The sequence below is a fragment of the Oncorhynchus mykiss genome, chromosome 2, assembly GCF_013265735.2.
Source record: "Oncorhynchus mykiss isolate Arlee chromosome 2, USDA_OmykA_1.1, whole genome shotgun sequence".
In the NCBI taxonomy this organism is placed as follows: Eukaryota; Metazoa; Chordata; class Actinopteri; order Salmoniformes; family Salmonidae; genus Oncorhynchus; species Oncorhynchus mykiss.
In genome coordinates, this window is record NC_048566.1 from 63,262,444 (window position 1) to 63,286,180 (window position 23,737).

The 23,737-nt window shown below is 44.4% G+C and overlaps 2 protein-coding genes across 3 annotated transcripts in view; one reads left to right on the forward strand and one right to left on the reverse strand.

The window, feature by feature from the left end:
• Positions 1 to 334: 334 nt before the first annotated feature.
• Positions 335 to 12,734, forward strand: parvg (parvin, gamma). Of its 2 annotated transcripts, none has more exons than XM_021567905.2 (13): positions 335 to 946; positions 1,296 to 1,361; positions 1,476 to 1,540; positions 2,542 to 2,644; positions 2,762 to 2,905; positions 3,251 to 3,366; positions 3,461 to 3,516; positions 3,634 to 3,668; positions 3,766 to 3,827; positions 6,735 to 6,803; positions 6,970 to 7,071; positions 9,360 to 9,432; positions 11,897 to 12,734. In XM_021567905.2, exons 2-13 carry the CDS (start codon positions 1,301 to 1,303, stop codon positions 11,968 to 11,970), a joined length of 960 nt encoding a protein of 319 aa, XP_021423580.1. In that variant the 5' UTR covers positions 335 to 946; positions 1,296 to 1,300; the 3' UTR covers positions 11,971 to 12,734. The 2 variants fall into 2 exon arrangements, with proteins under 2 accessions (XP_021423580.1, XP_021423573.1); XM_021567898.2 differs by having other exon boundaries at positions 339 to 768.
• An 8,804-nt stretch (positions 12,735 to 21,538) lies between these two features.
• shisal1b (shisa like 1b) overlaps positions 21,539 to 23,737 on the reverse strand; it is a 67,194-nt gene continuing 64,995 nt past the window's right edge. The window contains exon 5 of the mRNA XM_021567916.2: positions 21,539 to 23,203. Within this exon, the coding sequence (XP_021423591.1) occupies positions 23,199 to 23,203 (5 nt within the window). The 3' untranslated portion in view covers positions 21,539 to 23,198. The remainder of the gene's footprint in view (positions 23,204 to 23,737) is intronic.

The window sequence follows — 23,737 nt, forward strand, 5'->3', positions numbered from 1 at the left end:
GAATTATGGGGTTATTTTAGGACCCTGTCTTTATTTTCTTGTCTATTTCCTTGGTTACCATGGCGACCTCCCCTTTCCTAAATCTCCCTTTCCTCTCTAGGTGATGGCGTCTGTGTTTTTCTCTGCTCCTCTGACGTGGAGAGGGAGCACATGCAGTGTGTTGTCTCTGTCTCTCTCTGCCGATGATTGTGGAGTGCTGGAGGACAGACAACAACCAACTGAAGGGAAAGGGAAGGGAATGTGTGATAGGGTTGTCAGTGAGCCATACAGTAGAGCTGTCCTGTTCGTTTGGGCCTCCTGTGTGTTTGCTAAGAGAACGCTTTCACTTCTATGAGGTGAAGTGACCTCACGTTTACCGGTCTTGCACTCTACCCTAATGCTCTAAACTATAAGTCTTGGCCACTAAGCATCATATATGAGACCTTTCCTCAGAACGCACTCTGAACTCTGTGTAGCAAAACCACAGTTACAAAAGAGGAAGTGCCCACTACTTACTTATTTCCTTCCGCATCCTCTCATTTTTCTTTTTACCCGTTTAACTCCTTCATTCGTCCTTTTTGTTTCTCATAGAAATGTTTAATTGGTCCTGAATTGGGTGAAGATTGTTTGTGCTGTCATCCCGTGGCATGTTTCTGGAGAACTGCTTGTCAGATTGGGTGCACTTCTTTTTGTAGCACGGCTATTTGGATTGATTCAGTGTTGACGTCAGTCAGGAAGCTGTACACAGGAGTTCCCCTATTCAGTCTGCTTGCTGCTACTGCTCTGAAGGTAAGGTTTACTGGATAAAACATTTTTGGTGTGCCTCCGGGGGGAAAGTTTGTGTCAACTTCAGGCAGAGAATCTCTAGGAGAGGAGTGAACTACACACACAGATGGCACAGTGAAGCTACACTCTCGTCTCAGGGAGACACCTTTACATATTGTTGGTCACAGTGCATCCCAGTCAGGTTAGTCTACCGTCAGAAGGCCTTCCTCTGAACTTGTTTCTATTCTGTGTTGTTTTGGGGCCCAGAATCCAAATAAAATATCCAGAGAGACGATTGCATGCAGCATGGTAGTGGGACTTCACAGGAAGTTATGGGGTATATATCCATTTGCCCATTTGTTCACTTGTGCGGGCTCAGCTTAGGCAGAAGTGAACTCACTGAGAAGGAAGTAACCAAATTAAATACCAGAACTGTTTCAGTCTTCACATCGGAGGTTTGAAATGATCCCTTACATGAATTGAATTTGAACTATCATTGACACGGCTTCACTGATACCAGAAGCACTGTGTTCATATTTTGCTCCCTATAGGGGATATGGAGGATTTTCCTGATATGTACCAGGGGAAAGACCCTGAGGACATTGAATCTTTCCAGGGTAAGTCTACATTCAACTGTACTCAAGCTCAGGCAAACTGTTTGATTTCATATTTTCTTTCCAAAATGGTTGTCAAGCAGCAGCCTCAACTGAACATTTTGCACGTTGAAACAGGTGAGAGGAGGAAGATCATTCAGCCGACATCTTTGAAAGATCCCAAACTTGAAAAGCTGAAATCGGTACGATTGATCTCTATTTTAGAATTCATGTTCCAACACCAGCCACAACATTATCCTAAATGTGTTATCTATCATCAAAGCCCATAATAACACCATTGATACATTATACTACTATACTCTAGTGCCATGTTACCCCAGGGTCGTACGGGCAGAAAAGTCATTACAAAGAAAGCCTCTGATTGCATATTCATTAGGGTATGCTGAACCACTAAGCCCTCTTGTGTGAGAGGTGGGTCGACCAGTACATCTTTATTAGAGATGATGGTAGACAGATCACGGAGTCGTTGCTAGGCCCAGATAAATGTTGCCAGGCCACCTTCTCCCTAAGCCCTCAGAGAGGATTTGAAATAGAAAAGATGCTTATGGAATAAATTCAAGTAAAAATGAAACAATTGTCTTCATCAATTAGATGAGCGTACAACAGTGTAGGCATAAAAGTGTTGGAAAGAGAAAACCACGGAGTCTATCTGGCCCTTGTAATCCCACATCTGCTCTCTTTAACACCTCAATAACACACCAACCAGTCTCTTACTCATGAATAATTGAATAGAGACATAGGTGGAAATTGCAATAGGGATCCTTTGATATCATAACATCAGAGTCTGCTCTGAATATACCAGTAAAGGTCATGTATACAAAGATTTACCACAGTAGATCAGTGGAGGCTGCTGAGGGGAGAACGGCTCATAATAATGGCTGGAACGGAGTAAATGGAGTGGTATATGGTATCAAAAACATGGTTTTCATGTGTCTGATACCATTCCATTCACTCTATTACACTCCATTCCAGTCATTATTATGAGCCGCCCTCCCCTCAGCAGCATCCACTGCAGTAGATAGTACGTTACTGATCTCTGCACCCAGAACCAAATATCTTCGTTGGTACATTTGGTACATTTCTGCAACAGTAGCTACGTCAAAATCGACTAATACAGTACTATAGCAGGCAATTAATATCACCGAGTATAACTTACTGTTATCATGAACCTTGGTCTTTATAGGTTTTGGTTAACTGGATCAACAGTACTTTAAAAGAGGAACACATCGTAGTGCAGAGTCTGGAAGAGGATATCTTTGATGGCCTAATCTTGCATCACCTCCTTGGTGAGACACGCACACACACACACACACACACACACACTCTCTCTCTCTCTCTCTCCCCCCCCCCCCCCCCTCCCCCCGTATGTGCTTGGCCTTTACCTTTACCTGTGCTGTTCACAGGGAGGTTAGCTGGAGTGCTTCTGTCTGTGGAGGAGATAGCGGTGACCAGCGCTGCTCAGACACGCAAGCTGGAGGTCATCCTGGAGGCCCTGAATGAGAAACTGGGGCTACAGGACAGCTCTCTCAGCAGGTGGAGTGTCAAACGTGAGTCACATTCACAATACAACCCCGCAAACAAAACCACGTCCTTAGGACGTCCACTGTCGGCTGGGAAAGCTACACAACACTGCTGTTCCCCTCAGAGCCATGTTTGGCTAAGGGACTCTTCAGTAGGATTTGATGGTGAAGCTACAGTATAACCCCAGTCTGCTGACACCTACTGAGAGGGATTACTGTAGGGGAAAAGGCAGACCCACGGGGTGCAGTGTTAATCATCAGTGGGGCTGGAGATTAGTTTGTGTTGTGTTGCCAACAAGATTGACTGCATAGGGCTTTGGTATGGTGTTCAAGCAGGTTGACTCTCCCTTCATTCCCTTCCTTCTCTGTCAGTCATCCACAGCAAAGACTTGCTGGCCACACTCCATCTTCTGGTTGCCATGGTGAGGTGCTTCCAGCCTAATCTGGAGCTTCCCCCAAATGTCAGAGTGGAAGTTGTCTTGTTGGAGGTGAGTTTGATGTCAAATGAATGGTACTTTACCCTAAATCAACCTAAAAAAAAGAGAGACTCCCCTGTTCAATAAAGTTGTGCTCTCACTTCAGGTCAACAGAAGTGGAATCAAATCAGAAAAGGAAATAGAGATTCTTACAGATGAAAGGTTGCTAAATTATTTCCGATTATGTTGTTGTGTCCGATTACAGTTGCATGTTCTTCAGAGAATGGATTCTGTTTCAGGAGATCGAATATTCACTTAATTTGCTGTCTACCTCAACAGCGATTCAGCTACCGACGCCCTGAGCAGCTCAGACAGTGAGTAAGATATTCAGGGTCACCTTTGCAGTACTGTGCTGCCGTTTATCCAGGACATTGCAGAGATAAACCCTCTCCTTCCTGTCTCCTCGTCCAGGCGAGGATCCCATTGAGCAGCTGCTGAAGCTGGAACCCCACAAGATCAACACAGTAAAGCGGGTAATAGAAAAAATATGGGTCTTCCATCCCTGCTGACCTGTTCTGCAGTCTTAACCATTGCATTATTGGACAGAGGATTGATTATAGGACTAGCGTATGTATTGTCTAGCTATACTGGTCCTGATTCAGGGAGAGGCTGATTTGTGTGAATAATGCCTCTGATTGCTCATACTGTGTATGATTGAATGAGCACCGCACCGACCCTATACAACTGTAATATGGTCTCATTAGAATATGTCAACACAGTGACATTGAATGTTGTTGTTTTATACGGTATATATGCAGTGTATTCGGAAAGTATTCTGACCCCTTAACATTTTATTGTGTTACAGCCTTATTCTAAAAAAAATCAATCTGCACACAATACCCTATAATGACAAAGCAAAAACAGGTTTTTAGAAATGTTTGCTAATGTACTAAACACAACAACTGAAATATCACATTTATATAAGTATTCAGAACCTTTACTCCCCTAAAGCCCCTTTGACAGAGATTATAGCCTTGAGTCTTCTTGGGCATGACGCTACAAGCTTGGCACACCTGTATTTGGGGAGTTTCTCCCATTCTTCTCTGCAGATCCTCTGTCAGGTTGGATGGGGAGCGTCGTTGCACAGCTATTTTCCGGTCTCTCCAGAGATGTTCGATTGGGTTCAAGTCCGGACTCTGGCTGGGCCACTCAAGGACAGTCAGAGACTTGTCCCGAAGTCACTCCTGCGTTGTCTTGGTTGTGTGCTTAGGGTCGTTGTCCTGTTGAAAGGTAAACCTTCACCCCAGTCTGAGGTCCTGGGTGCTCTGGAGCAGGTTTTCATCAATAATCTCTCTGTACTTTGCTCCGTTCATCTTTCCCTCGATCCTGACTAGTCTCACAGTCCCTTCCACCGAAACATTTCCCCACAGCATGATGCTGCCACCACCATGCTTCACCGTAGGGATGGTGCCAGGTTTCCTCCAGACGTGACCCTTGGCATTCAGGCCAAAGAGTTCAATATTGGTTTCATCAGACCAGAGAATCTTGTTTCTCACGGTCTGAGAGTCCTTAGGTGTCCTTTGGCAAACTCCAAGAGGGCGTCTTCTCATGTGTCTTCTCCTGAGGAGTGGCTTCCATCTGGCCACTCTACCATAAAGGCCTGATTGGTGCAGTGCTGCAGAGATAGTTGTCCTTCTGGAAGGTTCTCCCATCTCCACAGAGGAACTCTGGAGCTCTGTCAGAGTGACCATCAGGTTCTTGATCACCTCCCTGACCAAGGCCCTTCTCCCCCATTTGCTCAGTTTGGCCGGGCGGCCAGCTCTAAGAAGAGTCTTGGTAATTCCAAACTTCTTCCATTTAAGAACGATGAATGCCACTGTGTTCTCGGGGACCTTCAATGCTGCAGAACTTTCTAAAAACCTGTTTTCACTTTGTCATTATGGGGTATTGTGATGTCATTATGGGGTATTGTGATGTCATTATGGGTTATTGTGTGTAGATTGATGAGGGGAAAAAAGCAATTTCATTCATTTTAGATTAAGGCTGTAAAGTAACAAAAAAGGGAAGAGGTCTGAATACTTTCTGAATGCGCTGTATATACTACATGATCAAAAGTATGTGGACACCTGTTTGTCTCATTCCAAAATCATGGGCATTAATATTGAGTTGGTCCCCACTTTGTTGCTATGACAGCCTCCACCCTTCTTGTCTGGGAAAGCTTTCCACTAGATGTTGGAACATTGCTGTGGGGACTTGCTTCCATTCAGCCACAAGAGCATTAGTGAGGTTGGACACTGATGTTGGGCTATTAGGCCTGGCTCGCGGTCAGCGTTCCAATTTATCTCAGAGTTGTTCGATGGGGTTGAGGTCAGGGCTCTGTGCAGGCCAGTCAAGTTCTTCCACACCGATATCGACAAACCATATCTGTATGGATCTCGCTTTGTGCATGGGGGCATTGTTATGCTGAAACAGGAATGGGCCTTCCCCAAACTGTTGCCACAAAGTTGGAAGCACAGAATCGTCCGAATGCCATTTTATGCTGTAGCGTTAAGACTTGCCTTCACGGGAACTAAAGTACCTTGCCCAAACCATGAAAAACAGCTCAGAACATTATTCCTCCTCCACCAAATTTTACAGTTGGCACTATGCATTCGGGCAGGTAGCATTCTCCTGGCATCCACCAAACCCAGATTCGGATTGCCAGATGGTGAAGCGTGATTCATCACTCCAGAGAACACGTTTCCACTGCTCCAGAGTGCAATGGCAGTGAACTTTACACCAGTCCAGGCGATGCTTTGCATCGTGCATGGTGATCTTAGTCGTGTGTGTGGCTGCTCTGCCATGGAAACCCCCGGACAAACAGTTCTTCATTGCTTCCAGAGGGAGTTTGAACTCGGGAGTGAGTGTTGCAACCGAGGACAGATGATTTTTAAGCGCTCAGACCTTGGCGTACCCGTTTTGTGAGCTTGTGTGGCTGAGCCGTTGTTGTTTTTTTCTTATTTGAAGAATAATAGTGAAGACATCAAAATTATGAAATAAACATATGGAATCAATTCTTGACTGAGGGACCTTACAGATATTGTATATATGGGGGATAGAGGAAGGGATAGTCATAAACAAATCATGTCAACCCCTGTTATTTCACACAGAGTGAGTCCATGTAACTTTTTATGTGATTGGTTAAGCCACATTTGACTTCTGAACTAAGTTTGGCTTGCCTAAACAAAGGGGGTGAATACTTATGCAACGACTATATTTTCAATCCCACTTTTGTAGCACAACAAAATGGGAAAAAATCCAAGTGGGGTGAATACTTATGATACCCACTGTATATACCATTTAGCAGACCCTTTTATTCAAAGTGACATGGCTACAGAGGTTAAAATGTCAACACCTTTTCTAAAGTGGTAGGTCTGTAATCCTATATCTTACCATTATAGGCCATCATGCACTTTGTCAACAAGAAGATGTCAACCTTGGGACTACAGGTGACAGACATGGAGAAACAGGTTTGTTTTACTGTAGAAAAGGGTTTGGCCATCCTGTTTGGAATGGGTATTAATTGAGCACTACCAGTGTTGTGAATTGAAAGGTGATTGATCTGTTTCCTTTCAGTTACGTCACACCACACCCATTTGGGTAAGAACCAACTGACAGTGTTCTTTATCCATGTAGTTTTCAGATGGTGTTATTCTCCTTCTGCTGATTGGACAGTTGGAGGGCTTCTTTGTTCCACTCTATGACTTCAACATCACCCCAGTCAACGCTACTGAGATGGTAAGGATCTCCTGTGTCCCAGGACTCCTTCTTTGGGAGGAATCATGTTCTGAAGGCAGCTCTGCCTCAAAGGAAAAATGTATGCGATTGTTTGGCTCAATAGTATGGGCGGAGCTTACGTATGATACAGTGAATGGAACAAATATAACATTTTGGCCTACAATAATATTCTGACAGCAGCGGAACAATTAGATTCAATGTGTTAATAATTTGAAATCCATAAGAATAAGGGTATATAGTATAATCACATCAAATCAAATAAAATGTTATTGGTCACATACACATGGTTAGCAGATGTTAATGCGAGTGTAGCGAAATGCTTGTGTTTCTAGTTCCAGTAATATCTAACAAGTAATCTAACAATACCACAACAACTACCTCATACACACAAGTGTAAAGGAATGAATAAGAAAATGTACATATGAATACATGGATGAGCGATGTTCGAACGGCATAGGCAAGATGCAGTAGATGGTATAGGGTACAGTATATACATACAGTGGGGAGAAGAAGTATTTGATACACTGCCGATTTTGCAGGTTTTCCTACTTCTCTGTAATTGCAAGAGGTCTGTAATTTTTTTAATCATAGGTACACTTCAACTGTGAGAGATGGAATCTAAAACAAAAATCCAGAAAATCACATTGTATGATTTTTAAGTAATTCATTTCCATTATATTGCATGACATAAGTATTTGATCACCTACCAACCAGTAAGAATTCCAGCTCTCACAGACCTGTTAGTTTTTCTTTAAGAAGCCATCCTATTCTCCACTCATTACCTGTATTAACTGCACCTGTTTGAACTCGTTACCTGTATAAAAGACACCTGTCCACACACTCAATGAAACAGACTCCAACCTCTCCACAATGGCCAAGACCAGAGAGCTGTGTAAGGACATCAGGGATAAAATTGTAGACCTGCACAAGGCTGGGAATGGCTACAGGACAATAGGCAAGCAGCTTGGAGAGAAGGCAACGACTGTTGGCGCAATTATTAGAAAATGGAAGAAGTTCAAGATGACAGTCAATCACCCTCGGTCTGGGGCTCCATGCAAGATCTCACCACGTGGGGCATCAATGATCATGAGGAAGGTGAGGGATCAACCCAGAACTACACGGCAGGACCTGGTCAATGACCTGAAGAGAGCTGGGACCACAGTCTCAAAGAAAACCATTAGTAACACACTACGCCGTCATGGATTAAAATCCTGCAGTGCACGCAAGGTCCCCCTGCTCAAGCCAGTGCATGTCCAGGCCTGCCTGAAGTTTGCCAATGACCACTTGCATGATCCAGAGGAGGAATGGGAGAAGGTCATGTGGTCTGATGAGACAAAAATAGAGCTTTTTGGTCTAAACTCCACTCGCCGTGTTTGGAGGAAGAAGAAGGATGAGTACAACCCCAAGAACACCATCCCAACCGTGAAGCATGGAGGTGGAAACATCCTTCTTTGTGGATGCTTTTCTGCAAAGGGGACAGGACGACTGCACCGTATTGAGGGGAGGATGGATGGGGCCATGTATTGCGAGATCTTGGCCAACAACCTCCTTCCCTCAGTAAGAGCATTGAAGATGGGTCTTGGCTGGGTCTTCCAGCATGACAACGACCCAAAACACACAGCCAGGGCAACTAAGGAGTGGCTCCGTAAGAAGCATCTCAAGGTCCTGGAGTGGCGTAGGCAGTCTCCAGACCTGAACCCAAAAGAAAATCTTTGGAGGGAGCTGAAATTCCGTATTGCCCAGCGACAGCCCCGAAACCTGAAGGATCTGGAGAAGGTCTGTATGGAGGAGTGGGCCAAAATCCCTGCTGCAGTGTGTGCAAACCTGGTCAAGAACTACAGGAAATGTATGATCTCTGTAATTGCAAACAAAGGTTTCTGTACCAAATATTAAGTTCTGCTTTTCTGATGTATCAAATACTTATGTCATGCAATAAATGCAAATTAATTACTTAAAAATCATACAATGTGATTTTCTGGATTTTTGTTTTAGATTCCGTCTCTCACAGTTGAAGTGTACCTATGATAAAAATGACAAACCTCTACATGCTTTTTAAGTAGGAAACACTGCCAATTTTGCAGGTTATCAAATACTTGTTCTCCCCACATTATAAGATGAGTAATGTAGGGTATGTAAATATTATATGAAGTGGAATTGTTTAAAGTGACTAGTGTATTACGTTATTCACTGTACTTCTGTATGAGATTGAGATAACGTTGCCCCGGTGGGTCAGCCATCTGCATGTGTCATGGCCTGCTGTGTCTCTCACCTCACTCTCTCTGGTCTAGCTTCAGAATGTGACCGTGGCCCTGGACCTCCTGAATGACATAGGGCTACCCACGACCAACATTGAGCCCCAAGGTAAGTGTGTTCATTTTCTGTGGCACCCATAGTTGACCTACGTATATTGTCTCACCAACTTGGAGCCAAATGGGTCTTGTAATAGTGCACTTAGAGTAGGAGATAGAGGAGCTTGAGGAGACTATCTAAAAATATCACATCCACACGTATCCTACTGTAAGTGAATATATCTTTGTAATAGGAAGTTTGACCAAAATTGCTCTGGGCTGTAATTTTCACATCACAGTAATGGAGCTGTGAGACAGAATTGTTCAACTAATTCAGAAGATTTCCTGTATCATAGCCATTTATCTGGGCAATAGCGGTATGCCACTGTTCATATGTCGAGTGGAAGCCAGGATTTGTGTTGATAGTTTGAGTTAAGCCGCATCATTACGCATGGGGATATAAAGGGATAGCTGGGATTCCGTTGGAATATTCATGAATATGATGAATATGACGATTATCGCCCTGGATGATTGGCCGAGGGCTTTGTCCCAAATGGCAACCTATTCCCTATATACAGATGTAGGATCTTGAGATCTCTGTTGCAGGAAATGTAAAACCTTAAGTGTATTTGCGGTTTAATAAGGCTTCTGAAGTTTTGTAATTTCCACACATTTTCAGACTTGATTTTCCCTTACGGAAAATGCACCAACCGCTACACAAATGTCCATAGATTAAAATCCACATAATAATTCACATTTCCGGTTGCTGCAGGATTATTTTCCTGTTGTAGAAAACTGGCTCAAATTAAGATCCTACATCTGTAGAGCACTAGTTTTGAGTTCTATTGGGACTCAGGCCCACTCTGAGGTCATAATAATTTATTTAGAGGCTCTCTCAGGGAGGAAACCTCTTTTTGTTAGTTGTTGATAGACACACAGACAACACTTCTTTCTATCATGCAATGCCAAACTGACAAGAGGCTAGGTGTGTGTGTGTGTGTACATACTGTATGTGCATGTGTGTTTTCTTGATTTTGTCTCTGAATTAACTGTTAATAAAGAAGCGCTGAGCATTTACTTTGTAAATTATTATAAAAGAAGCTGGTTAATTGCCTGGCAGCATAACCTGCAATTTAAAAGTAAAGCTTTGAGTTGATAAATGGGAATGTTTGGGCCGGTACAACTCATTTAACCCAGATGCAAGAGACAGATTTAATTATTTTTTTTGCGTACTTTTAATTACGGGCACATTTCTGTGATGGAATAAGGAATCCCACTGCTCCAGGTCTACAGCACACACCACTGTGTGCATTAATTAGGCTAGCAGGAGCTCTAGCCGATCTAAATAGTTCATTTAAAGGGATACTTAGAGATTTGGCAGTGAATTATTTTATCTACCTCCCAGAGTCGGATGAACTTGTGGATACAATTTGTATGTCTGTGTCCAGTAAAAAGGAAGTTAGAGGTAGTTTTGTGAGTCAATGCTAAGTAGCGTCAGCACAATGACTAGAAGTCTATGGGTATCTACTAACATGCTAGCATATACCCATAGACTTCCAGTTATTGTGCTAACGCTAGTTAGCATGGGCTCGCAAAACTACCTCTAACTTCTTTCATACTGGACACAGTGACATACAAATAGTACCCACAATTTTGGGGAGGCTGTCCTGTTAGACTTCAGTGCAGCTTTTGACATTTTCGATCATAGTCTGCTGCTGGAAACCGTATGTGTTATGGCTTTACACCTCCTGGTATAATGTGGATAAAGAGTCTAACAGAATACAGAAGGTGTTATTTAATGGAAGCCTCTCAAATATAATCCAGTTAGAATCAGAAATTCCGGAGGGTAGCTGTTTAGGCCTCTTGCTTTTTTCCATTTTTACTGACATTTTACTTGACTGATTTTGAGTAAAGCCATTGTGTCTATGTATGCGGATGACTCAACACTATACACATCAGCTACTACAGTGACTGAAATGACTGCAACACTCAACAAAGTTAGTTTAGAGTGGGTGGCAAGGAATAAGTTAGCCCTAAATATTTCTAAAACTAAAAGCATTGTATTTGGAACAAAACACTCACTAAACCCCAAGCCTCAACTAAATATTCCAATAAATAATGTGGAAATTGAGCAAGTTGAGAATAATAAACTGCTTGGAGTAACCCTAGATTGTAAACTGTCATGGTCAGAACTGTATAATGGTCAGAATTGTATAAACTGCCTTCATTTTGCCAGAACCCAGGAGGAGTAGCTGCTGTGTTGGCAGGGAGGTAGATAAAGGTCCTCATTGCCAAAATCAGGAAGTATCCCTTTAATTATGCATCATACAGGGAAGAGTGATATTGTTTGATCTAATCTTAGATACAATCTAATCAATATCTAAACGCTAAGGTTGTTTTTGGTTCAGTTTTGTGGCAGCGTCAGTAAATGCACACTATTGACCTCCATTAACAAAGCTCCAGTGATGGTGAGAGGTGATGATGCACAAATAGATGACTCTGATCACTTAATGTGTCTCTGACTGCATCTCTCCTAGATATAGTCTCTCAGGATGTGACAGCTACCTTGAAGGTCCTATATGCCCTGTTCAAGAAGCACAAAAGCAGATGAGAGTGGGAAGAACACGGACGAGGACATTAGGAGGTGAAGACGCCAGAAGTCCTTTGCCTGAGGTGTTTTTCCCCTGGCAAGTCCAGAATCATAGGCTGATTCCTTCTGTGAAATTACAGAAAAATCATATATCGATTCTATGTAAAGCTTTGTGTACTTTGTGTCAATAAAATTGTACTGTATGTGCCATAGTTTGAATAGCATGGGAAACCAATCCCCGACCACATTCCCCTTTGAAGATCCAAGTAATCTCAAAGTAGTCTGAAATTGTGAGTGAGTATCCTATTGTGTTCTATGACTCTGACGCTGCTGCTCGATGCAACAAGATATCATAGGAAAACGGCATCTTGTGACGTTTTTACAAAACGATAAGCATCAAAACGTATGATGTTTATGTCAATACATTGCAGTCAATGGGAAAAGATGAGCGTCACAGGGTTGATGCCTAAGTGAATACATTGCATTTAATAGGGGAAGATTATTGACACAATGTGGACGCCTTTGAACATGACACCCTCGTTCTCTCTCAATTCAATTCAATTGGCTTTATTGGCATGGGAAACATATGTTAACATTGCCAAAGCAAGTGAAGTAGATACTATACAAAAGTGAAATAAACAATAAAAATGAACAGTAAACATTACACTCACAGAAGTTCCAAAAGAATGAAGACATTACAAATGTCATATTATGTATATATACAGTGTTGTAACAATGTGCAAATGCTTAAAGTACAAAAGGGAAAATAAATAAGCATATACCTGGGTTGTATTTACAATGGTGTTTGTTCTTCACCTTTTCTTGTGGCAACAGGTCACACATCTTGCTGCTTTTAGATTTGATAGGGAAGCTGAGAGGTCAAATATACTGTTAAGATTTTCTACTGCCAAGTTTACACCTTCACTATTCACTATGTCGCACAGACTAGTACATGTCCCTGGGCCTGGAAATGATTGATTTCCCCCTCCAGGCTGGAGAAGCTGTCTTAATTAAAGTATGGGGATTCTAGTGAGGGGATATAGGTAGCACACAGGAGGACATTTTTCCCTGTTAAGATCATTTCCTTTTGAATTTCTAGCCAAATGTAAAATGCTCCTGTTTTGATTGATTTAATGGAGTGAGTCAGGTCTGCTCTATACCAAATTAGCATACCCCCTTGGTCCCTTCCCTGTTTCACACCTGGTAGTTTGGTGGATGAGACTACCAGCTCTCTGTAACCTAGAGGGCAACCAGTGGGTCCGTCTCCGCTATACCAGGTTTCTTGTAGGATGACAATGTCTGTATTTCCGATTTCTTTGATGAAGTCCAGGTTCCTGCTCTTTAGGTCAAAGGTAGATGACCTCAAGCCTTGGACATTCCAGGATGAGATACTGAAGGCTTTCTGTTCCATAAAGTATCCAATGTTGTAGGTCGTTTGTTTGGCCTCAGGTCAGTAAGTGTGAGCAGAGCCTGCTGAGCATCTGGTACATGCCATTGGCTTGGGCGAGTGTGAGAGTGGGGGTTGGGCCTGTTTGCCCGCTCACGGCCTGGGCATATGTGCGACCTCCATGTTGAGACCCTCTTTGCGGGGGTGGGGTGCATGGGGTGGGCAGGAGGGGCATAGGTCTGATCTGAGGGGGCGTAAATGGGGTGTGTGCATGGTTGACTTGGGGGGGTGTTGATTGGTTGGGGTGGGGGTGTGCATGTGGCTGGTGGTGTTGTGGTCTGGATGTACTGTAGGTCCTCTATGTGTAGGTCCGGAAAGGGGGGGGGGGTCTGTGAGAGTGTCTCGCTGGTCTGGGCAGGCTGTCTATTGATCTGTTGCTCCTGTGTGAAGTGTTGGGGCTTCGTTTGAGAGCGATGTCCTTTAGAGTCCGGGCGAAGGTGAGCACTGCTGCCTTGTATAGGTGGACCTGGTCATAGAGGCTGTTCAGGGTAGAGTGGTGGGCCAGGAAAACATTTGGTTTTGAGGCACAGTCACGGGAAATACTTGCGTTTACCCGCTGTATGGTAGCAGGGTGGAAGTATTTTCATGGTATCATTGGAGAAAGTAGAATAAGCTTTTTCAATCACTCCCTTCAGTGCTATGGCAACCCTTTCCTGCTATGTTCTCAGGTTGTTTGTGCCTGTGTGTATTATTATGTGGCTAGGTGAACCTTGTTGGTCCTCAGACTGAAGGTCTAGGGCACCCTGGATGTTTGGACACCAGAGTTTAGACACACTGTGCTTGGGAAAACGTTTTTTTCTTGTATATTTTTCCCATTTGAGTCCATCAGAAGTACAATGCACTCTCTCCCTCCCTCTCTCATCTATCACTCGCTTTCTCTCTTCCCCTCCCTCCTCTCTTTCACCCTCCTTCTCTCTACCCTCTCTTACTCTCCCTCACGCTCCCACTTCTCTCCCCCCCCCTCTATTACTTATTTCCCCTCTCCCCCTTCTCTCTTCTCTTCTCATCTCCCAACTTCCCCTCTCTCTCTTCTCTCACCTCCACAGACAGGATATTGACGCATAGATATACATTACATCAAGGGTATTGACTCATACAGTAAGTCAATACATAGCATTCAAGGCAAAACAGTTGGTGATAAAGCTGCAATGGGTAAATTGGTGAAAGACTCAGAAAGACAGACAGACAGACATACAGACACAGAGTGACAGACAGCCAGCCAGGCAGACAGACAAACCCTAAACCTAACCCTAAACCTAACCCAACTTCATCTCCACATACCTGGGGTAAGTTGTGCTGAGAGACCACTTTATTTGGACAAGATATGTTTTGAAAACTGTAATGTTTTCAGATTATTTCCAGGGATACACAACATCCTGAAAAATATGTAAATGTCTTTGTATACTATAATACTACATTTCCCTCGATGGAGAAATGCTGAATGTAAAAAATTTGCTCAACTGTGGAGGTTGACAGTGATGAGGCGGAGGCAGGCTGCAATTCAGGAGGAGGTGGAGGAGCCAGATAGTGATGAGGCGGAGGCAGGTTGCAATTCAGGAGGAGGTGGAGGAGACAGACAGTGATGAGGCGGAGGCAGGTTGCAATTCAGGAGGAGGTGGAAGAGACAGATAGTCATGAGGCGGAGGCAGGTTGCAATTCAGGAGGAGGTGGAGGAGACAGATAGTCATGAGGCGGAGGCAGGTTGCAATTCAGGAGGAGGTGGAGGAGACAGACAGTGATGAGGCGGAGGCAGGCTGCAATTCAGGAGGAGGTGGAGGAGACAGACAGTGATGAGGCGGAGGCAGGCTGCAATTCAGGAGGAGGTGGAGGAGACAGACAGTGATGAGGCGGAGGCAGGCTGCAATTCAGGAGGAGGTGGAGGAGACAGACAGTGATGAGGCGGAGGCAGGCTGCAATTCAGGAGGAGGTGGAGGAGACAGACAGTGATGAGGCGGAGGCAGGCTGCAATTCAGGAGGAGGTGGAGGCGACAGACAGTGATGAGGCGGAGGCAGGCTGCAATTCAGGAGGAGGTGGAGGAGACAGATAGTGATGAGGCGGAGGCAGGCTGCAATTCAGGAGGAGGTGGAGGAGACACAGAGAGAGAAAGGTTAGTAGTACAGCTGTCCCTGAAATATGATCCCCTTAGAGAATCTGTAATCTAATCAAACACATGAATAACTTGTTTATTTTCGAATGGGTATAAAATACAACATTCTAGTCAGCTAAGTGCACTTTGTCAGTTTACAATACAGACAACTGAATTGCATTGCAGCTCAAGTGAGATGCTAAGAACATGAACGGAATTTTAAAAAAGATAACTCATTTCAATATAAACATCTCCACATGCTATTTCTCTGAACATTTCTAGTGTTCAGTCCCAATGAACTATTTTGGGAGGGCAACCTGATGTGCATGTTGTGTCATTTGTAACCACAGAAAATGACATTAGGCCTTCCCTATAGACATGCATGAAAATGCAATCAACCAATACAGTTCTAAAAATGTAATATGTTTCGGTTTATATTGGTGTTTGTTCGTCTTATCTCGATCGTCCAGTGGAGTTTATAGTTTAACAACCTTTTTTTTTTTACCACTACCTCACTGGTGACCTTTTAAGAAAGCCCTGTGTCGAGGTTCAGCTTAATTTGGCAGGAGTGACTTAATCCATCCTCAACATGGTGCTTCATTCTCTCCCTGCGAAAACAGATTTCCATCATCTGAATTGTTAGTGTCCCCAGGACCAGTACATTGACTTTCAGCTTCCTGCGATTACAGGAAGTGTCTTAATTGGGGGTCATAGGGGCGGTTTAGAAGGATTATAAAAGTTAAATCTTCTACGTAAATCGACCCAAAAGCATTTTTGACCTCTATTGGACATAATGGTCTTGCAGTTCAAGAAATTAAAATTACCTGGCTACCCAGAATCCTCAATCCGGCCAAACGCCCACGAACGTTAGTTTCTTCTCCGCAATGAGTCTGGATCTGAGTACCTCCGTCGGGAGGCAGTCTCAGACTAACGAATGTAGCAAACGACAGAGCAGCAGAATCATTTAGTGTGAGTCGTTAGGCTTAAAACTTGTTAGAATGAATTCTGAAGAGCATGTTGGTCACATTTTTATTTATTTACTTGAAACTGTCTGTCTGTCTGCCTGTGCATGTCTTGCTGTCTGTCTGTCTTTCTGCCTGCCTACAGCTCTCTGTCTGTCTGTCTGTCTGTCTGTCTGTCTGTCTGTCTGTCTGTCTGTCTGTCTCTCTGTCTCTGTCTCTGTCTCTGTCTCTGTCTCTGTCTCTGTCTGTCTGTCTGTCTGTCTGTCTGTCTGTCTGTCTGTCTGTCTGTCTGTCTGCCGGAATGTCTTTCTTTGAGTGTCTGTCTGTCGGTCTGTCAGACTTTCTGAGTCTTTTACCAATTTACCCATTGCAGCTGTATCACCAACCTTTTCGCCTTGGAAGCAATGTATTGACTTATGCGTCAATGCCCTGTCTGTGAAGATGGGAGAGAGGAGGAAGAGAAAGGAATGAGAGAGAGAGATGAGATGAGGGGGAGGTATGGAAGAAGGAGCGAGAGGGAATGGAGGGGGAGGAGAGAGTGAGGGAGGGGGAGGGAGATAGAGAGGGAGAGGAGGGAGATATGAGTGAATAAGAGAGATATAGAAGAGAGAGGAGGAGAGAGAGTGAGGGGGAGAGAGAGGAGGGAGGGAGATAGAGGGAGAGGAGGGAGATATGAGTGAATAAGAGAGATATAGAAGAGAGAGAGAGCGAGAGAGAGAAAGAAAGAAAAGGGGGGAGAGGGTGGAGGTGGTGAAGGGGGAGGGAGATAGAAAAGGAGGAGGGATAAAGAGCAGGTCGTGAGAGAAACAGAGGGAGGCAAAGAGAGGGAGACAGGAGGGAGGGAGGGAGAAAGGAAGGAGAGAGAGGGGGAGAGAGTGGAGGTGGTGAAAAAAGGGGGAGGGAGAGAGAAAAGGAGGGGGTATAAAGCACAGGAGGTTGGTGTCACCTGAATTGGGGTGAACAGGCTTGTGAGAATGGCTGGAGTGGAATTAGTGGAATGGTATCAAATACAGTACATCAAACACTTGGTTTCCATGTGTTTGATGCCATTCCATTCGCTCCGTTACAACCATTATTATGAGCCGTCCTCAGCTCTGAAGCCTCCACTGGTATGAAGAGGAGGTAGAGAGACAGACAAGGAGGCAAGGAGATGGAGAGAGAAGGGGGGAGGGAGAGAGGGGATTAGAGATTAGAGAGAGAGAAAGACAGAGAGAGAGACGTCTGTCTGTCTAAGTCTTCCACCAATTTAACATTTGCATCTTTATCACCATCTCTCCCCATTGACTGCAATGTATTGACATTAGCCTCATATGTTGTGAGTCTTCTCTTTTTGCAAAAATGTCACAGGATGATGTTTTGAGGCTGACAGTGGGTTGCTCAGGCTCACTTTTCTTTCAGCTCTATGAGGTTTCTGTGTTATGCACTATAGCCCGTTACCATATATGTGATTGAATTATGATCAACGATAGGCTGGGTGAGTTTAAACCACGCCCAGTCTCTACTCTGACAGGCCGGCTCGGAAGCAGGAACTATTTCTGTCAGGGTATTTTTATAATATCTTTGTCAAGAACAAGTCAGTTCTCTGTTTGCCCTGCGAGGTGGGACAGAGAACCCGTATATACGAAAATTGCATTTACCACTTATTGCTTAGCTAATAAAAAATACATAGTATACAATCAGTGACTCATTATCATATTTATCCTGATACCAGATTCGAATTGATGCAAATCTAACAGCTCAATGTCTCACTACTCACGGGGCAGGCAGAAAGAGAGAGAGTAGACCTGGCGAGGGTTGTGTTCCTCCTCTTCATCATGTAACTAGCCCATTTCAGTAGACAGTTTAAATATTCTGTCAGGTTATCTGAACGGTTTCTCTTCACTCAATGTTTTGGGGCCAGCCTTCCAATTCACTTCCCTTGAACTCCCCAGTTCCAGGGGATTGCCAGTTAGATTTGCCCAATGAAAAATTTGGACATTTAACATTTAAGACATTTAAGACAGGGATAGCAGTCTGATTTTCTGATCTTAGGTCAGGTCTCAGAGGATTCTGGACACTTAATGTCAGATAAAAAGGTCTGCATTTTCAACAAATAGACTACTGAACAAGGTCTGTCAGTCTTGTTGAAGGCTGGGCTCAGTTGAGGGGAAAACAGGGCTGAGTGTGGAGGAAGTGCAAAGACAGATGCAATATTGGTCCTGCTTTATGTCTGGTGCTCCTGTACAGATAGACAGCTACACATGAACGCTCTCTGAGTAAGGGAGGAAATGTAACTCGCTTACTGAAGATCACAATCAGTTACGCACTTCAGCTCTATTCTTCTCTCTTATCCTCTCCCCTTCCATCCCATGTCCTCTGTTTCCTTCTCCTTACCTCTTCTCTACCCCCCCCCCCCCCCCCCCCCCCCCCAGCCCCTTGCGTGTCTCTATCTTTGACTGACATCTGATCTTTGACTGACAAACGGCACTATAACGATAATCTGATAGGGGCATCCAAATGGTCTTTATCGCATTGCGTTTTAGACAAATGGCACAAAATGGCAACATTAAGATCCACTTAACGTGGGCTCAGCGCCACAGAAGGGCTCTCTGCCCTGCCTCGGAGAAGGCTGAGTGGGCAGGGGGGGGTATAGATGGGAGTGATGAGACGGTCTAATGTGGTTTTAATAGATGAATGCTGGAAGCCGATGCTTTGCCCCGCTTCTCTGGAACAGTGGGAGAAGGAGATCCAGGCAATGTTTTGTTTTTCATAGTGATTAATGGGATAAATTAGTTCACACATGTCCATGTCTCTGTGGCCTTTTAATAATAATGCTATCACAGCAATGAAACAGAGAGGGAGGAGGGAGGGGTCTGGGAGAGTGTGGAGGTGATGGGGAGCAAAGAGAGGAATGTGTTTAGGGGAAGAAAAGAAGAGTGCGAGGGACAGACTGGCGGGAGGAGAGAAAAGGAAGAGTGCGAGGGACAGACTGGTGGGAGGAGGAGAGAACAGAAAAGGAAGAGTGCGAGGGACAGACTGGTGGGAGGAGGAGAGAACAGAAAAGGAAGAGTGTGAGGGACAGACTGGTGGGAAGAGGAGAGAACAGAAAAGGAAGAGTGTGAGGGACAGACTGGTGGGAGGAGGAGAGAACACAAAAGGAAGAGTGTGAGGGACAGACTGGTGGGAGGAGGATAGAACAGAAAAGGAAGAGTGAGGGAAAGACTGGTGGGAGGAGGAGAGAACAGAAAAGGAAGAGTGTGAGGGACAGACTGGTGGGAAGAGGAGAGAACAGAAAAGGAAGAGTGTGAAGGACAGACTGGTGGGAGGAGGAAACTAGAAAAGGCATATTGAACAGAGACAGAGGTGAGAAGTTTGGAGAGAGAGAAAGCTGATTAATGAAAAAGTTCAAAGGACTTCCTGCTAACAAACCTTGACAACTCCTGTGATGCTCTGGCCTCTCACACGCTCCCCCAGCTGTGGCAGACAGGTTTTGTCATTTAGAACAAGGTGTCTCTGTCTGTGTCTGTCCCTGTCTGGCATGTCATCTCCTAGCCTTAATGATGTCTGTGCCTCTGGCCTGGCTGCCTGGGTCGTGTGATTCACCAGGCTGGGAGTGTCAGCTACAGGCCACTGCTTTGACTCAGACAGGATGTTCTGGCCAAACACAACCTCTGAAACTTGATTCAACTTTTATGTTTTTGGCTCCCAAGTTGTGCTGAGATTCTGCATTTGATAAAGAGCAGAACACACTCAGGAATGTTTAAACACACTGGAAAAGATACATCTTTATTTCTCCCTGGTGTAACAATACAAAGTTAACAAGTGCAGAAACAATTCAGCTTCTAACTGTACATTCTAGTGGGTAATACATAGACAGAACGTGGTGCAGGTCATCATCACCACACCCACAGTGAGGTACCGACCAATCACTACAAAGCTTCTGTGCACAAGTGGAGATCCACTGTAAGGCAACTGTTACTACAGCAACCTCAAGACTAAAACATAAGTGCGCTGCCATCCTTACAGCAATGCTTACAATATTGACTATGTCACGTCAAGTCCATGTTAAGAAAGCAAAACAGAAAGTCAGATTTGCCTTGTAAAACAACAACACCACAGAGCTTGTTTGGGCTTCCAGTTTGGGGAGGGCTGCAGTTTGGCTCCCCATTATCATTGCTACGATAAGAGGGGCAACTGTTGGGCTGTAGCCTACATGACATGTCTGCCTGCTAGGGCAGGGGCATTACCCTAGTTATCACCACTACATATTGTCGATAGGAAGGGAATTCCCTGCTCACAGCCTTGTTACAGCAAAACAGCACTGAGGTTCCGGGGGAGACGTGTGTTCCCGAGCACATCTGATCTCTGCCAATTCCCCTGTTTTGAGGCCCAATTAAATCCCCTTTTGTACTGCAGAAGCTGTTTAAAATTCCTGCTCCTCCGGGCTTCCTTGTTGCTGATGCTGCCTCACTTTCTGGGGGGGAGAGAGAGAGAGAGAGAAAGGAAGGAAAGCAGGACGAAGAGATAGAGCGCAATTAGCACCTCCACCGCTCTCTAGTCCAGGCCAATTATTTCAGTTGGGCGCATCGTATCTCAGCACAAGGTACAAGTTTGCTGGAGCAAACATGCAATTAGACTATACGGAAGTTAACTATCTCAAACTGGCCAAATCTGAATGTTATTGCTAATCATAAGAGATCCCACTGAGTATACCAAACATTAGGAACACCTTCCTATTATTGAGTTGCACTGCCCCCTTTTCCCCTCAGAACAGCCTCAATTCCTTGTGGCATGGACTCTACAAGGTGTTGAAAGCGTTCCACAGGGATGCTGGCCCGTGTTGACTCCAATGCTTCCCACAGTTGTGTCAAGTTGTCTGGATGTCCTCTGGATGGTGGACCATTCTTGATGCACACAGGAAGTTGTTGAACGTGAAAAACCCAGCAGCATTGCAGTTGTTGACACAAACTGGTGCGCCTGGCACCTCCTGCCTCCTACCATACCCCGTTCAAAGGCACTTCAATCATTTGTCACCCTCTGAATGGCACACATACACAATGCACGTCTCAATTGTCTCAAGGCTTAAAAAATATTATTGAACCTGTCTCCTCCCCTTCACCTACACTGATTGAAGTGGATTTAAGTGACATCAAGAAGGGATCATAGCTTTCACCTGGATTCACCTGGTCACTCTGTCATGGAAAGAGTTCTTCATGTTTTGTACACTCAGTGTATATTGCCAGCCATGGTCATTGTTGTAACAGAAGATGGTAACATTTTCTTTTTTGGGGCCTGCTCACTTCAGAGAATTTATGAAGCTAGATCTTGACAAAACAATTTATTTAAATCATTGGAATAAATTGGCAGGTTGAGTTTGCCATTTTAGTATATTGGGGATAGTTGTCCTGCTCCTCCTGCCTAGTGCCTGTTCAGGAGTATTGGTGGTATTTCCAGTAACTCCCAGAGAACCATTTATGGGTCTGCCCTCTTGGTTGGCCTCTACCAATGACCCTGTAGTGTATTTCCTGCTGCACGGTGTGTACAGTGCAGGAATTCTCTGCACATAATGTTCCGGCTAAGCTGCTGCCAGATCGCAGGTTACAGCTCCAGAATTGGGTTAGAGTGAGGAGAGTGAGTAGAGACATACCCTGGTACAGTATTATATACCGCCTGGTCTTCCCCCATCACACTCCATCCCCCTCCCAGTCTGCTGACCCGAACAGATGCTTTATCCTCTCACCCCTCCCAACACAACAAAAACGGCACTTTATGGATCAATACGAAAGTTCATGTCAGAAATGAGTGAAGTGTTGAGCTTTATCCCCTCCCTGTGCACTACACTGCAAAAAGTGACATTTAAGCAAGCCTAAATAAAATGATCTGCCACTGACGTTAGATAATTTAGCTTGGTTTGAAAAAACAAGAAAGATATTTCAATAGAAGATATTTATACTTGCTTAGATTTCACTTTTTGTTTTGCAGTGTGACACCTTTCAGTGGGAACCACTGAAGTGATTATTTTGTCAGCACTCCACTCTCCCTGATTGCTGAGCTGACAGGGTGACTTGAAGGGGAGGGGCCACCGTATTCAATTAAGGTTCATTATGCTGAAATATGTCTGTTCCATAGAATTCACCGTCCAATTATATCTATCCTCAGCGATTGAGCCAGTCGATGTCCTAATTTTAGCTCCAAAGAGATGCTAAGCATCATGGTGAATCATCTAGAATGTCTACCACTCGTAAAAAGTCCCTGACTAGTCGACATTAAATAAATCTCCAAGAGAAACACCCACTACCTCTTCTGACTACTACTGAATTTAACCCCACACAGCAACAAAGTACAATCAACACTCAAACACACACATTAAACAAAGCCCCCCTTGTTCAGTTGATCAGTTGCGCTTTCAGTTTCCATTGGCATCCTCGTAGAACAGCCCCAGCCCATGCAGGGGTTCTTCATGGTCAGTTTCAGTGCCTGTGACCTGTTCCATAACAGTGTTTGGGTAGCAGCAGCTCCATTCGCCAGGACCTTTCATAGTAGTCTAGTGTTGACCTTTGGCCTGGTTCCGTTGGTCCAGTGGTGGAGGTGTTTAGAGGAATGGAGGCGAGCAGGTCCTATTAGCTAACTGCTAGCTCCGGCAGGGACAGCCACCCTGTGGTATGTTACTGTGTAGATAGTCCAGCCAGACAGAGACAGGTGTCGGAGCCGTGCTATCTTCTGCGGCGTGCTCTGCTCAACATCGCTGCTCCGTCCATTCATCCTCTCGCAGCTTCAGTCTGAATGGAACAAAAAGGAAAGTGACATAGTATTAAAACCCTTGGAACAGGAGTATGGAACCCATCACCCAGCTAAATTAACCAGCCACATATACTGTAGTCTCAGCCTTCTCCTTGTTTGCATTGCACAAGGCCAGTGGGGAAAAATGCAAGACATCGTTATTGTTGTGATCTATTTTTAATTGAAGTGAAGAAAGGAAGAAAAATCAACAACCATTCCCCTCCCTGATGATTCCTCTCCACCAGGCTGTGTTGTGTTGTGCATTTTTTAAATGTAAATTAGGCCACCATATGGAGAGTGATACTCTCTAATTGGACAGGGCCTGGACATGCTGCTCTACACACACACACAGGCACAGGGAAAGGTAGGTTACCTTCTAAATGTAATCCATTACAGTCACTATTACCAACTCAAAATAATCGGATTACTTTCAGTTGTTTTTGGATTACTTTCCCCTTAAGAGCCATTAGAAGAAGAGGACAAAAAAGATCCATCAAGTGTATTTGGTGTGTCGTCATAGTGGTCTGTGACTT